The sequence below is a fragment of the Cotesia glomerata genome, linkage group LG10, assembly GCF_020080835.1.
Source record: "Cotesia glomerata isolate CgM1 linkage group LG10, MPM_Cglom_v2.3, whole genome shotgun sequence".
Lineage (NCBI taxonomy): Eukaryota > Metazoa > Arthropoda > Insecta > Hymenoptera > Braconidae > Cotesia > Cotesia glomerata.
This window is the reverse complement of record NC_058167.1, coordinates 4,181,351-4,194,420: the sequence shown is the minus strand read 5'-3', so window position 1 is coordinate 4,194,420 and position 13,070 is coordinate 4,181,351. Positions and strand designations below refer to the sequence as shown.

The following is a 13,070-nucleotide window of genomic DNA, read 5'->3' as shown; positions in this document are numbered from 1 at the left end:
CCGTGGCAATGGACGCTACTATTTTTCTGAGTTCATGGTGGAGATTTCGTTTATCCTTTATGAACTCAGCTAATTCTTCGATCTTGCTACCGAGCCGTTCCATTGGCGATTGTTGACCGGTGACAGTCGGTAGAGAGTTTATCCTTCCTCGGCATGTGTGAGTGTTGACGGGAGCAACAGGTCTTCCACCTATTGGAGGAAAGTTTGTTTGCTGTGCGTCTACTTCCATCAGAGCTGTTTCTTTACTCCCTGTAGCATTGCTAGCATTGCTAGACAGCAGAGCCATGGGGTCTACTCCACTGTTCAAACGGTCGCTTGATAACGACGAGTTCAGGCCCGTTTGTACGCCTTCCCTCGCCGGCACTGAGGTATCCCTCCTCTGCACCGTAGACGATGTTTGAAATTGTTCTGACATTTCCATACCATCTTTTGCTAGGTTTTGGTCCACCCCGAGTATTCTCTTTCCTCGGTACCTGACGCATCTGACGTGCAAATATGCCGGGCATTCCCCTATCCGCCACCTGGGGAGGCGCCCGATGCGGGACCCAGCAAGCCCGACACGAGGTGTGTGTGTGTGTGTGTGTGTGTGTCTGTGTCTGTGTCTGTGTGTGTGTGTGTGTGTGTGTGTGTTTTTTTTTTTTTTTTTTTTTTGTAGGGGGGGAGAATCCTTTTTACGGATTCTAGGCATAGCTGTTTGGCCTGGATATGTGGCGACTCGACGCAGCGTCATACTAACTCGACACTAACGCCCCTACCCACTAAACCCTAAACCCCTTTTCCTTCTTTCCTCTAATCCCTCATGGAAACCGCCGTCAGGCATTACATCGTGAAGGGAGGATCTAGCTACTGCTCTTCCTTCTGGTGGCTAAGGTGTTAACTATCTTCCTTCTATCTTCTGCTATTTGCTCTTTTTCTTTCGGTGGAACGCAAGTCTTTAAGGACTTCTGTTGCAAACGTGTTGGTAGCGTTCCAGGCAGCTTCTGATGACAACATTGCTTCTACTAGTGAATCTGGTTGCATTGTTTGATTCAGGATCCTCTCCAGTTCTTCACGCTGTGGATCGAAACGAGGACATACAAAGAAGACGTGCTCCGCGTCTTCAGCAGCTCCTGGGCAGGACGGGCACTCCGAAGAGTCATCGTGCTTAAAGCGGTGTAGATACTCTCGAAAACACCCATGTCCCGACAACATCTGCGTAAGATAGTAATTGACCTCACCGTGATTCCGGTTAAGCCAAATGTCAACCCGAGGTATGAAACGGTGCGTCCACCTACCCTTCTCTGCAGCATCCCATTGTAGTTGCCATCGGCCTATGCTCTTCTGCCGTTCTTCAATTCTAAGTTCTTCCGGGCTCAGTGCAGTTGACCTTTTTCGTTGGTAAAGGGCCCGTCTTTCCTCTGCTAGAACTCTAAGAGGTAGGGTTCCAGCAATGACGCACACTGCTTCTTCTGATATAGTGCGGAAGGCACTAGCTACTCGTAGGGTATTCAGTCGGTATATTGGTCCAGCTTTTCTCTATGATTCTTGGGTTTCCAGTGCATCAGCCCAAATGGATATTCCGTAAGTGAGCACTGATGTGACTACTGATGACAATAGTAGCCTCCTGCTCTGCATTGGGCCTCCGATGTTAGGCATCAGCCGTGCGAGACTAGCCCTCACTACTGACGCTTTGGCACTGACATGTTCCACCTGCTGTTTGAAGTTGAGTCGTGCATCCAGCATCACTCCCAGATAACGGATAAATGGTTGTGATGTGATTTCTTGTTCTCCGACTCTCAACTTGATGGTTTCTACCGTTTTTCTGCTGGTGATGAGCACTGCCTCGGTTTTATGCTTGGCTAGTTGCAAGTTCATCATGTCCATCCACAAATTGACTCGTCTGAATGTAATATCAAATGCCATTTCTATCTCTTCGAGGTGCTTTGCGACAATCACGACAGCTACGTCATCCGCATATGCTACAAGTTTGACTCCCGTAGGCAATGCTATTCTCAGGAGGCCATCATACATGATGTTCCATAGCAGAGGACCTAAGACTGATCCCTGTGGCACTCCTCCGGAGATTTCGTACACTTCCGTACCATTCGTCGTGTCATATTTCAGGAGCCTGTTCGTGAAGTAGCTCGCTACTATTCTGCGAAGGTATCCTGGTATGTTTTTTTCTTCTAGAGCCCGCATAACGCAGTCCCAGTTAGCGGAATTGAAGGCATTCTTGATGTCCAAAGCAGCCACCAAGCAGTATTTCTTCTTTCCACCCTTCCATCTCGTTCCGGCGATTGCATCCTTAGCTATATCAACAACCAATTTGATAGCATCCAGAGTTGACCGTCCTTTTCGGAAACCGAACTGGTTCTCTGCTAGGAGTGGATCGACTAAAGCCTCTATTCTCTGATGAATTATGCGCTCGAATATCTTGCCGGCCGTGTCTAACATGCAGAGTGGTCGGTAGGATGACGGTTCTTCCGGCGGCTTTTTCCCCTTCGGAAGTAACACTAGCCGTTGCTGTTTCCACTTCTGGGGAAAAGTCCCTTCCTTCAGGCATGTATCGTAAACGTCCAGGAATAATGTCGGTGCTGCCCTAAGGATTGATTTCAGGGCAATATTAGGAATTCCGTCCAATCCCGGCGCCTTATTATTCCCTACTCGATTTCCTGCCTCTATCAACTCGTCCAACGTGATTGTTGAGATGTCTTCAGAATTGAGCTGCTCCAACTTGTAGGTGAATACCAGCTGTTGGGGAAACAACGTAGTAACAATCTTCTCTAGGAGTTGTGGACACGTAGGTGATGGCATCGATTGGCATTTCAAGTGGGTCATAACCACCTTATACGGTCTGCCCCATGGATCTTTCTCGACTTCTGCGACCAGTTCCTTCCAGCAACGTCTTTTGCTTTCTTTGATGGCTCTGTTCAGTTCTCGACGGGCCTTTTTATACTCTGTCAACAGCTCTGCGGAGTTAGATCGTCTGTAGCCACGCTGAGACTTTCTTCTTTTTTTAAGACACTTTGAGCGTAGAATGCTAATGTGATCGTTCCACCAGTGTACTGAAGGTCTTGAATTTATGCGACGTTTCCGAGACATACTAGCGTCGCAAGCCTGGGTGACTCTTCTCATTAGTTCCTTGGTCTTCTCTACAGCAGTTTCTACGATGATCGGATTGCAGTCTAAGGCTACTACTAAAGCAGTGGGGTTGAGAGACTTAACTTTCCACCCAACCGCGCTAGCGCTCCCGTTGTCTCTTGTTAGTTTCTGGCCAGTTGATATTTCCCATAGTATCGCACTATGGTCGCTGGCTGTATAGATGTTCAATACTTTCCAAGAAAAACCTCTTCGAGCTAAGCAACTGCTGACAAATGTAAGGTCGACAGTTGAGTTTGCCTCTCCCTTAGTATACGTTGGCGTGTCACCGGTATTAAGAAGGATCACGTCCAGAGTGGCCATTGCCTCGAGAAGTGCTTTTCCACGTGTATTAGTGAACTTGCTGCCCCAGTCTGTTGCCCAGGAATTGAAGTCACCAGCTATTGCCACGGGAAAGTGTTTTCTTGCGTCCTCAGTTAGCCGATCAAGGAAGTCTTCAAAATGGTCATTAGAGAGACTAGGTGGTGCATAGCAACTGTAGAAGCGGATGCCATCTACCCATGCTGCTACGAAGCCAGCTTCTTTATTGTTGACTGTTCTCTGAAAAGGACATTTACCGCAGGACCAGATGACGGCTTTGTTAGTGCTGTCAGATTCCCAGGGTTGGTTACTCAGATGTCTATAAGGCTCACTTATAAGTGCTACATCTGCCTCTAATTCGCGCACAGTTTGCATGAGCAGGTCATGCGCAGCCTCACAATGATTGAGGTTGAGCTGCACTATCTTCATGTTCTTGGCTTCGTTATCTTCTGGAGCGCTTCTTGGAAGATGGGGAATCTGTTCGTGCCTACATGGTGAGCCGCCTTTACTACGCCGTGCCGTTCAACGCACAGTACACATTTAGCTGGATTTTTACAATCAGCAATTTTGTGTCCTTCTTTTCCGCACCTTATGCAGTGCTTAGACCGGTCGACTTCGCTTTTGCACTGCGATCCGAAGTGCCCAAAGTGCCAGCATTTGAAGCATTGTATGGGTCTCTTCGTTGCTCTCATTCGGCAATTAGACCAGCCTATCCTTATTTTGCAGTTTCCCTCCAGTAACTTTTGTGCTGCAGCTGCTGGTAGTGACACTGTGGCTGTCTGTGTACCCCTAAAGGCCTTACGGATCTTGATTGCCTCTAGTGGGAATTCACAACTTTCTCCAGCTTCCCTCTTTAGAGCAGTCTGAATATGCTCTTTCGTCGTGTCGTCATCGACATCTCGGATCTCGATGGTCTCCTGTGGCCCTTTGCAAATCACTTTGGCCTCCTCCTTAAGGATGTCCGCGATCGTCTTTTGCAGACCTTGGCCTTTGTCAGTGCTCTTCCTCGAAATCGTGATCAACAAGTCCCTACTTCTGGTCTTGTTGATCTTATCCACAGTTGAACGAACCTGCTCATCTGGGACGTCCTGCTTTATACGACGCAGAATCTCGGCATACTTTGTTTTCTCGGCCGGGAGGATGATCAGTGCGTCGGGTCTGATCCATTTGCGTGGTTTTTTCTGCTTAGGCTCTGGCCTGGGCTCCTTCGGCGGCTGTTTTGAGAGTTGCTCTCTAGCTAGCCTTCTCTTCTCCTTCTTAGACTGTACTTTTTCCCAGTCAGTCGTCTTCTTGGGTTCGTCGCCCTGCCCTGCCAGTCGTTGGAGAGGGCTTTTTTTCAAGTCCTTCTTCTTTGTGACTTTGTCGGTTGACTCTGGCGAATCTCGGTCCTTTCTCTTTCCAGACCTTGTGTCAGTTTCACCCTTGTCCTCAGCAGCAGATTCACCGTCACCGTCGGCTCCAGTGTCCATTGCTTCTTCCGTCTCAGTTTCAGTTTCAATGCAGCGTCGTGATGACTGCCATTCCTCGTCCAGTTTCTTGAATCTTCCAAGAGCATTGACCACACCGGTTGTCTTGGTCTTTATCTCCTTGTGGATATTGACCTTAGTTTGGACAAACTCTTGCAGCTCAATGGTTAGCTTCTCAAGGCGCTCCAACGCTTGCGTTCTCTTCATGTCAGCGCTTGCTTCAATCGCTGCTTGTTGAGCATGAAGCCCGTTTCTATTCATGTTTGTTTCCTGTAACTTACTCATACTTTTTTGATTTACCAGCGCATCGTACGGAGTGGAGCGGGTTGCCATAACTAGGAACGGGTGTACCCTCGGAGATAGTACTCCTACCCCAGTTCCCTGAGGCCTAGCCGACACTTAGCCAGTCCTGATCAAGGCCCGAAGTGGCTGGCTCCTGATCCACTGCTGCAACTTACACCTCGGTAGAGCAAGCTCACATCAGCCGTGGCCTGCATCGTCGGAAATAATCGACACGGGTTCCGGACACTCCCAGTGAGTTACAGCAGAGAACGATCGTCTTGTTAGGTCAGTTAGTGCGACCAACCCATTAAAGGGGAGTTTTGTCCACGGGCGCGTATTTTATTTGGCTCCCACCCTCTATACCTCATCAACTAAGAGACCTAGTATCATCCAAGGACAGCGAGCGTTCTCCCATCCGCTCGGGGAGACGCGCCCGGTAGCAGTATCTCTTCTGCCCCGAGTGTGTGTGTGTGTGTGTGTGTGTGTGCGTGTGTGTGTGTGTGTGTGTGTGTGTGTGTGTGTGTGTGTGTGTGTGTGTGTGTGTGTGTGTGTGTGTGTGTGTGTGTGAAAGTATGTGAACCGCTTATAACTTTTGAACGGCTTGACCGATTTCATCGCGGTCGGTGCTATTCGCAAGAGCTTGACCAAACTTAGACTTTGAAAACTATTTGGACCAATTCAGATCAATAGATTTTGAGAAATCTTAAAAAAACTGAAAAGAAATTTTTTTTCAAATGTGGTTTTTTTGGAATAACTTTTAAACGGCTTAAAGGTTCAATTCCAAAAACTGATCAGCTTTTAACCTCAAAAAACCAAATGTGACGGTCCTGTGACCGTCCGATGACCAAAAAAAATGTCAATGATGGACCTGCATCTCTAAGCTTGACAAGCTCGGAACTGTGAAAAAAGAAACTTTTAGACGGTTCCCAGTAAACACGTTTACGTCAATGTGACGTCAAAATGACATTGAGCTATGTCAGGATTTACGTAACATATAAGTCACGAATGAGTCATATGTGACTCATTATTTCACACTGCCTGACGTAAGATTCTGACGTAAAAATATGACGTAGTCATGACGTCAGCATTATGTCTCAATGACATTTATGACGTCAATATGACGTATCTGTGATGTCTATATCAGGATAATGATGTTATTATGACGTAAAAGTAATGTAAGTGATGTAAAAATTGTACCTCAGAATAAATTAAAAAACAAAAATTTCTCAAAAATAAAAAAATTGCAATTTCGGAATCAATTATAGTGTTGTGGACTTCTTACAAACTTTGAAACACTAGTTATATGTAAATATTTGATGATAAAATCTTGAGGTATGCTGGGCTCAAACTCGGGTCCTCACGTGTCGAAGTCTGGAACGCTGCTCACTTGTCCAAGTAACGGTTAATGCCACGTAGTAACTAAGTTATGTGTTATGCCTTACATGACGAAAAATGCTTATTTCATAATTTTTCTGAAATTAAATGGGTTTTAAGAGCCGGAATTGTATAAAATTCAAGTCTAATAATTTATACAATTTCATAAAATTTTATTAAATCTCATGAAATTTTATATAGTTCTAAAAACTTTGTAAAAACTCTTATAAAAGGCTCGCTAGTGAAACTTGCGGTTATGAATAGGCAATTTATAAATTTTTATAAAAATTTATTGAATCTTACACTTTCGAAAATTTTCGTGTAAAAGTGGACAGAGAGAACTTTACATAGTTGAGTGAAATTTTTTCAGAGTAAACGATATATCCGTGTCGTTTGAATATTTTTTGATATTTATTTAATTTCTCAAGACCCAAACTTTTTTTTTTTTATTTAATTTTTTCCGAAAATTTAGCATTTTTCATTTGGATTTTTCTTCAAAATTTCAATTTACGAAATTTAGATTTTTTTTTTAAATTGAAACTCTTTTAAGAATAACATTTTTTTAATCTATATTTCTTTTTAATTTCAATTTTTTTCGAAATTTTAATTTCTTTAATTTAACATACTAACAACATTATTAAACTTGATGTAAAATACTATAAGTCTCGTCAATGACAATCATGTAACGGTTTGAATTATTTCTAATACAATGTTTCATAAGTAGCAGCACTGATGTCAGAAAATTATTTTTCAAGTAATAGTGCAATATTTAAATGAATGACATTTAATTTTTCGACACAGAATCATAAGAAATTATACGTTTATTCGCTTGACGGTTTAAAAATTTAGAGTTCATGCCACATAAATTGAATTCAGTATTTTGTTATCATTTTCACACCAAGTCATTTATACTGAATGAAGTCGAAAATATTTTTACAATGGATAAAAGTACCTAAATTCATGGAAAAAATATAAGTGAGAAATATATGCACCGAAAAAAAGTATTTCTTGCACCAAGAAAATTTTCACGGAGGCCGAAGTTATATTGGAGCAAGAAGAAGTGTTTTAGTCTCAAGAAATTTTGACTTTATTCACGAAATTTTCAGTCATCTTTAATATATTCTTGATCCAAAGAAATTTACCTTTGAGTCAAGATTTTTTTCTACAGTGTATGGAAACATACAAGCATAGATATAAAAAATTCATATCCCACATGTATTTAATTTGTATGCATTTTTCTTAAAAACGTAAATGAAAAATGTTTTGTATGTTATTTGCTAATATTTCAGATATATTCATTAATATTAAGAAATTATAAATTTTTGTTATTAAGAACGAACTTAAATTTTCAAGGTACCGACTTAAATCAGCTGTTTACCTCTTCCAGATTCTTACAAAATTTCAAACCAATTTTCTCTAATATTTAGCGATTAAATGTCAATGAGACATCTTATTAAAGAAGTTTTATACTTGATAAATTTTGATCAATCCATAATATTAAAAAAATACATCCCCCAAATTTTATCAATATCATAGAAAATAATCGTTTGTCACTGATTTAGAAAATGACTTTTAAATTACGTCAGTATTATGTACAATTGTGACAAATTATTGATGTTAAATAATGACTCAAAAATGGTATCGGTATTACGTACGACCGTGACTTGTCACTGATGTAAACACATAATATTAATCTTACGTCAAGATTACGTACAACCGTGACTTGTCACTGATGTAAACGCTTGATAAACTTACGTCAAGATTGCGGACAACCGTGATTTGTCACTGATGTAAAGGCATGATGTTAAACTTACGTCAAAATTACGTACAACCGTGACTTGTCACTGATGTAAACCCATGATGTTAAACTTACGTCGTTATGACATACAATGATGGCATTAATGTTACGTATTATTGTAGTTTATATATTATGTCAGTTGTACGTAATGTCTAAGTCATTTCCGTGATATCAGAGAAGTAATAAACTTATATCAGTATGATGTCAAAATTATATCATATATTCTTACATGATAATTGAATCACAAGACAGGTCAATTTTACGTCATATTTACGTAAAAAAATTGTGACATTCCTATGACTTATAAATGACGTCATATTAAAGTCATTTGTTCACTGGGTTATGAGCTTGAACATAGCGGGTAGTTTCAGGGATGGCCTGTAGGGTCAACTGATTTCCAGATTTTATTTAGCCTCCCTATTATAATATCTGTATAATGTTTTAATTCTTTTTTCAGAGTACGAAATTTCCAGCTTCTGTACGCTTTATGACTGGTACACAATGGTTAAAGTTGAATAGAACAAATTTATCACAAATTCCTGAAGAATTGGGTAAACTACAAAAGTTGGTAAAGTATCATCAGTTTGATTTTCTATTTTATTTTAATTCTGCTCGGGGATAATGATATAATACTAGGTAGTGTGATATATCCCGAGAAAATATTTTCTTCTTATACATGTCGTAGTCTTTTCGCAAAATCCGTCATTTCATGAAATGCCTAGGCACTTCCCGAAGCGTCGGCGTTTAGTGAAAAATATTGAAATTGCATTATCAGCCTAGGTAGTTCATGAAATGACAACTTGGCGCCGGCATCTCGTGTTTAAAGCCAAGATACATAATCAGACGTATAAAACACTTGGGCTTTTCATGTAATACCTATTGTACATCTTGTCATGTTGAATAAAGAAAAAAAATCTGGAAAACGGTTGACCCTAAATGGCCCTTTAAGCCATCCCTGCAACTTCCCGCCAATTCCATACCTAAACGCTTGAAATTGCACTTATGACGTTTCTGAGCTCTTCGAGCTCAAAAATACAATTTGTGTGTTATTTTGAGCTTTCCGAGCTCAAAGAAATAGATTTTGTATGCTTTGGAGCTCTTCGAGCTCAAAAGGCTGATAGAAGTTTAATAAAACGGTATTTTTTGAATTTTCAAACTGCAATAATTTCTAAATGAATGAATTAATTTTCACGCGGTTGGCAGTATTCCATGAACTTTTTCAGAATCTATGATATACTTTGAATACAAAGTGATCGAACCGAAAATCTTGGAGAAATTTGAAAAATTCACTTTTTCCGAATTTTTTCGACAACGATAACTTACGAACCAATAAACTAATTTTCACGTTCTTGGTGGCAATCACATGATTTTTTGGGCTCTAATAATTATTTTATTTCGTCAAAAATGATCCAAAAAGAAATCTCGAAGTGATGTGAAAAAAACACTTTTTTCGAAATTTTTCGTTTTCGATAACTCTCGAACGAATGAACAGATTTTGATGGGACTGGTGACAATCGACGCGGTTTTTTAAGCTTAAGAGCTGATTAGTTTTTGGAATTGATCAGTAAAGCCGTTTAGAAGTTATTCCAAGAAAACGATTTTTTGAAAATTTTCACGAAATTTAATGGCAATGATACTCTTTGGATCGCCACCTATTTCGATCCGATCGGCCGAGCCGTTCAAAAGTTATAAGAGGTTTACACGCACGCACGCACGCACGCACGCACGCACGCACGCACGCACGCACACACACACACACACACACACACACACACACACACACACACAAACACACACACACACACATACATACATACATATATTGATATACGATTTTCGAAAAACGGGGTAAAAACAATAACTTCCCGATTTTTGAAAATTTTCAATTTTCTTAGCGGGAAGTTAAAAATTAGGAAAACATTAACCCGAAAGGCCATCTCTGCAACTTCCCGCTAATTCCATATCTATGCGCTTAAAATTGCATTTATGACGTTTTTGAACTCTTTGAGCTCAAAAATACAATTTATGTGTTATTTTGAGCTCTCCGAGCTCACAGAGATGGCTCTTCTATGCCTTTGAGCTCTTTGAGCTCAAAAATCTATTAGAAGTTTGATAAAACACAATTTTTTTAATTTTCAAACCGCGATAACTTTACGGCTTAAAAAACATCAAGATCTGTTGGAAACTCGATTTTTGCTAAACGGGGTAATACCAATAACTTCCCGATTTTTTAAAATCTTCCATTTTCTTAGTAGGAAGTTAAAAATTAATAATATTAAAAAATGGAAGGAATCAAAGCAAATATAGATTAATTTGTAAAAAAATATAACGAATATTATGGAAAACAACCTAACAAACGACCGTATACTTCAGGTTACTTAAAAGAGGTAAATAGTATACGGTCGTTTGTTAGGTTATTTTTCATAATATTCGTTATATTTTTCTACAAACAAATCTTTATTTGCTTTTATTCCTTCCATTTTTTGATATTATTAATTTTTTTTTTTCATTGTCCAACGTGCCAAGATGTATAATAGGTATTACATGAAAAGCCCAACTGTCATATGCGTCTGATTATATATCTTGGCTTTAAACACGAGATGCCGGTGCCAAGTGGTCATTTCATGTACTACCTAAGCTGATAATGCAATTTAAATATCTTTCACTAAACGCCGACGCTTCTGGAAGTGCCTAGGTATTTTATAAAATGACGGATTTTGCGAAAAGACTACGACATACATACCTGTACGGAAATATAAAGAATTAGTATATTACAACCCGAGGCCAGTAAAATAAGAAAAGTATCGGATCATGTGTCATTACTAGCCGAGGCAAAGCTAAGGCTGACTAATATGTGATTTGAGGCTGTCTTCTTTATTGGCCAAGGTGTGTATATTATTTTTATGTTTGACGAAGCCGTAATGGGGCAACTTCGTTAAGCGCAACTGCCAGAAAGTTGCCACTTTCCGGCTGGAGGGCAGAATATAAAAATACTTGTGCGCGAATATCTACTTAGATGTACAGTTAAGGTGTCCGTTATTTTTCACAGTGGCCGATGTTAGATCAACGTCAATACGTTCTTGTCAGTTTGACTTTCCTTCGTTTTTATTGCTTCAACTACATTTTATTTTACTTCCAGTTATACAGAATCATCAAAAAAAGTTAGTGAGGCAATTTCGTCCGATAAATACAATAAATCAATTGATCAGAAATATACAACGTGCTTATCATTATTAAAAAATGTTAAAAAATGAAAAGAAATTTCCAAATGTCACTAAAAAATGTTTAATAAGATGAATTGTGTTCATTACTATGTTAAAAATTTATAAATCCTGTCACATTTTTTCAAATAAATTGCAAAATTTTAAGAGTAACTCAGATTGTAGATTAAATTTTCTGGTTATCGGAACATTTAACACTAATTTTACTTATAATACAATTGAAATGAGATATTTTTGTCAATAAACAATTAATTTTTACATAAATAAAGACAATTTTTCGGCCAAAATAAAAAAAAAAATGAAGAAATTATTTTGAGTTAAACTTTGAGCTTAAATAACTTTTGAGCACGTAAATTTATCGAAAAAAGTTAAAAGAAAGTTTTTGTAAAGCGTTCAATTTTCTACAAAAATATTTGTTTACCATTGTCATTTATGAACTGGCATAGAAACAAAAAAATTAGAAAAACGGTGGACCCTGAAGGCCATCCGTGCAACTTCCCGCTAATTTCATACCTAGGTGCTTAAAATTCACTAATGTTTTGAGCTCGGAGAGTTATAGTAAACACAGCTTATGTGTTATTTTGAGCTCTCTGAGCTTAAAGTGATAGCTTTTCTATGCTGTTGAGCTCTTCGAGCTGAAAAGTCTGATAAACACAATTTTTCAAATTTTCAAACCGCAATAACTTTTGAATGAACCGATTTTTACTTGGTTGGCAGCACTCGACGCAATTTTTTTAGCCTTATGAATAGGGCCGAGAATTTAGTTTTTTTAAAAGAGAGAGACAGAAGATAGGTGTAGCCAAGTATTCTGATTCGTCGTAATAAATTAATTGTTTTTTGTTTTTCGCAATCAAGTGAAGACAGCAGCTTGAAGAAAAAATAAAAATTAGATTGCTAATCCAACATGAAAATATGAAAAATATGTCAAAAAAAATAGGTTGGTTTGCAAATGTAAAGGTGCTTGTAAACAAATACAAGTCTGTACTGCTCAGATAAATAAAGAAGAGCATTTGAAGCACAGTGTTGGGACTAAAATGTTCGATAAAATTAATTTAAAGTGAACAGTGACAATCTGGCAATTTCGCTGAAGATCGCGTAAAGGAATCGCTCCCGGTCTCACTGGTAATTTTGTTGGAGATCGCACTGACGTTCTTTTTAAAGGTCTCGCTATAACTCTTGCTGACAGTCTCGCTGGAGATCACGCTGACGGTTATTCTAGAGGTCTCGCTGACGGTCTCACTGGAGGTCGTTTGGCTGGAAGTTGTGCTAATGGTATTGCTGCCGGTCTCGCTTGGTGATTTTGCTGGCGATCGCGCTGACGGTCACGCTGGAGATCACGCTGACGATCTCACTGGAGATCACGCTGACGATCTCACTGGAGATCACGCTGACGATCTTTATGAAGGTCTCGCTGGTGATTTCCAGCGAGACTTCCAGAAAGACCGTCAGCGTGATCACCAGCGAGACCTCCAGAAAGATCGTCAGCGTGAT

General features: G+C 39.7%; 1 protein-coding gene across 1 annotated transcript in view; it reads left to right on the top strand.

The window, feature by feature from the left end:
* The window catches only part of LOC123273018 (protein flightless-1-like), a 38,913-nt gene extending 29,918 nt beyond the window's left edge, over positions 1 to 8,995 (top strand). The window contains exon 2 of the mRNA XM_044740100.1: positions 8,816 to 8,995. Coding sequence (XP_044596035.1) covers positions 8,816 to 8,980 — 165 coding nt within the window. The 3' untranslated portion in view covers positions 8,981 to 8,995. The remainder of the gene's footprint in view (positions 1 to 8,815) is intronic.
* The last annotated feature ends 4,075 nt before the right edge of the window (positions 8,996 to 13,070 follow it).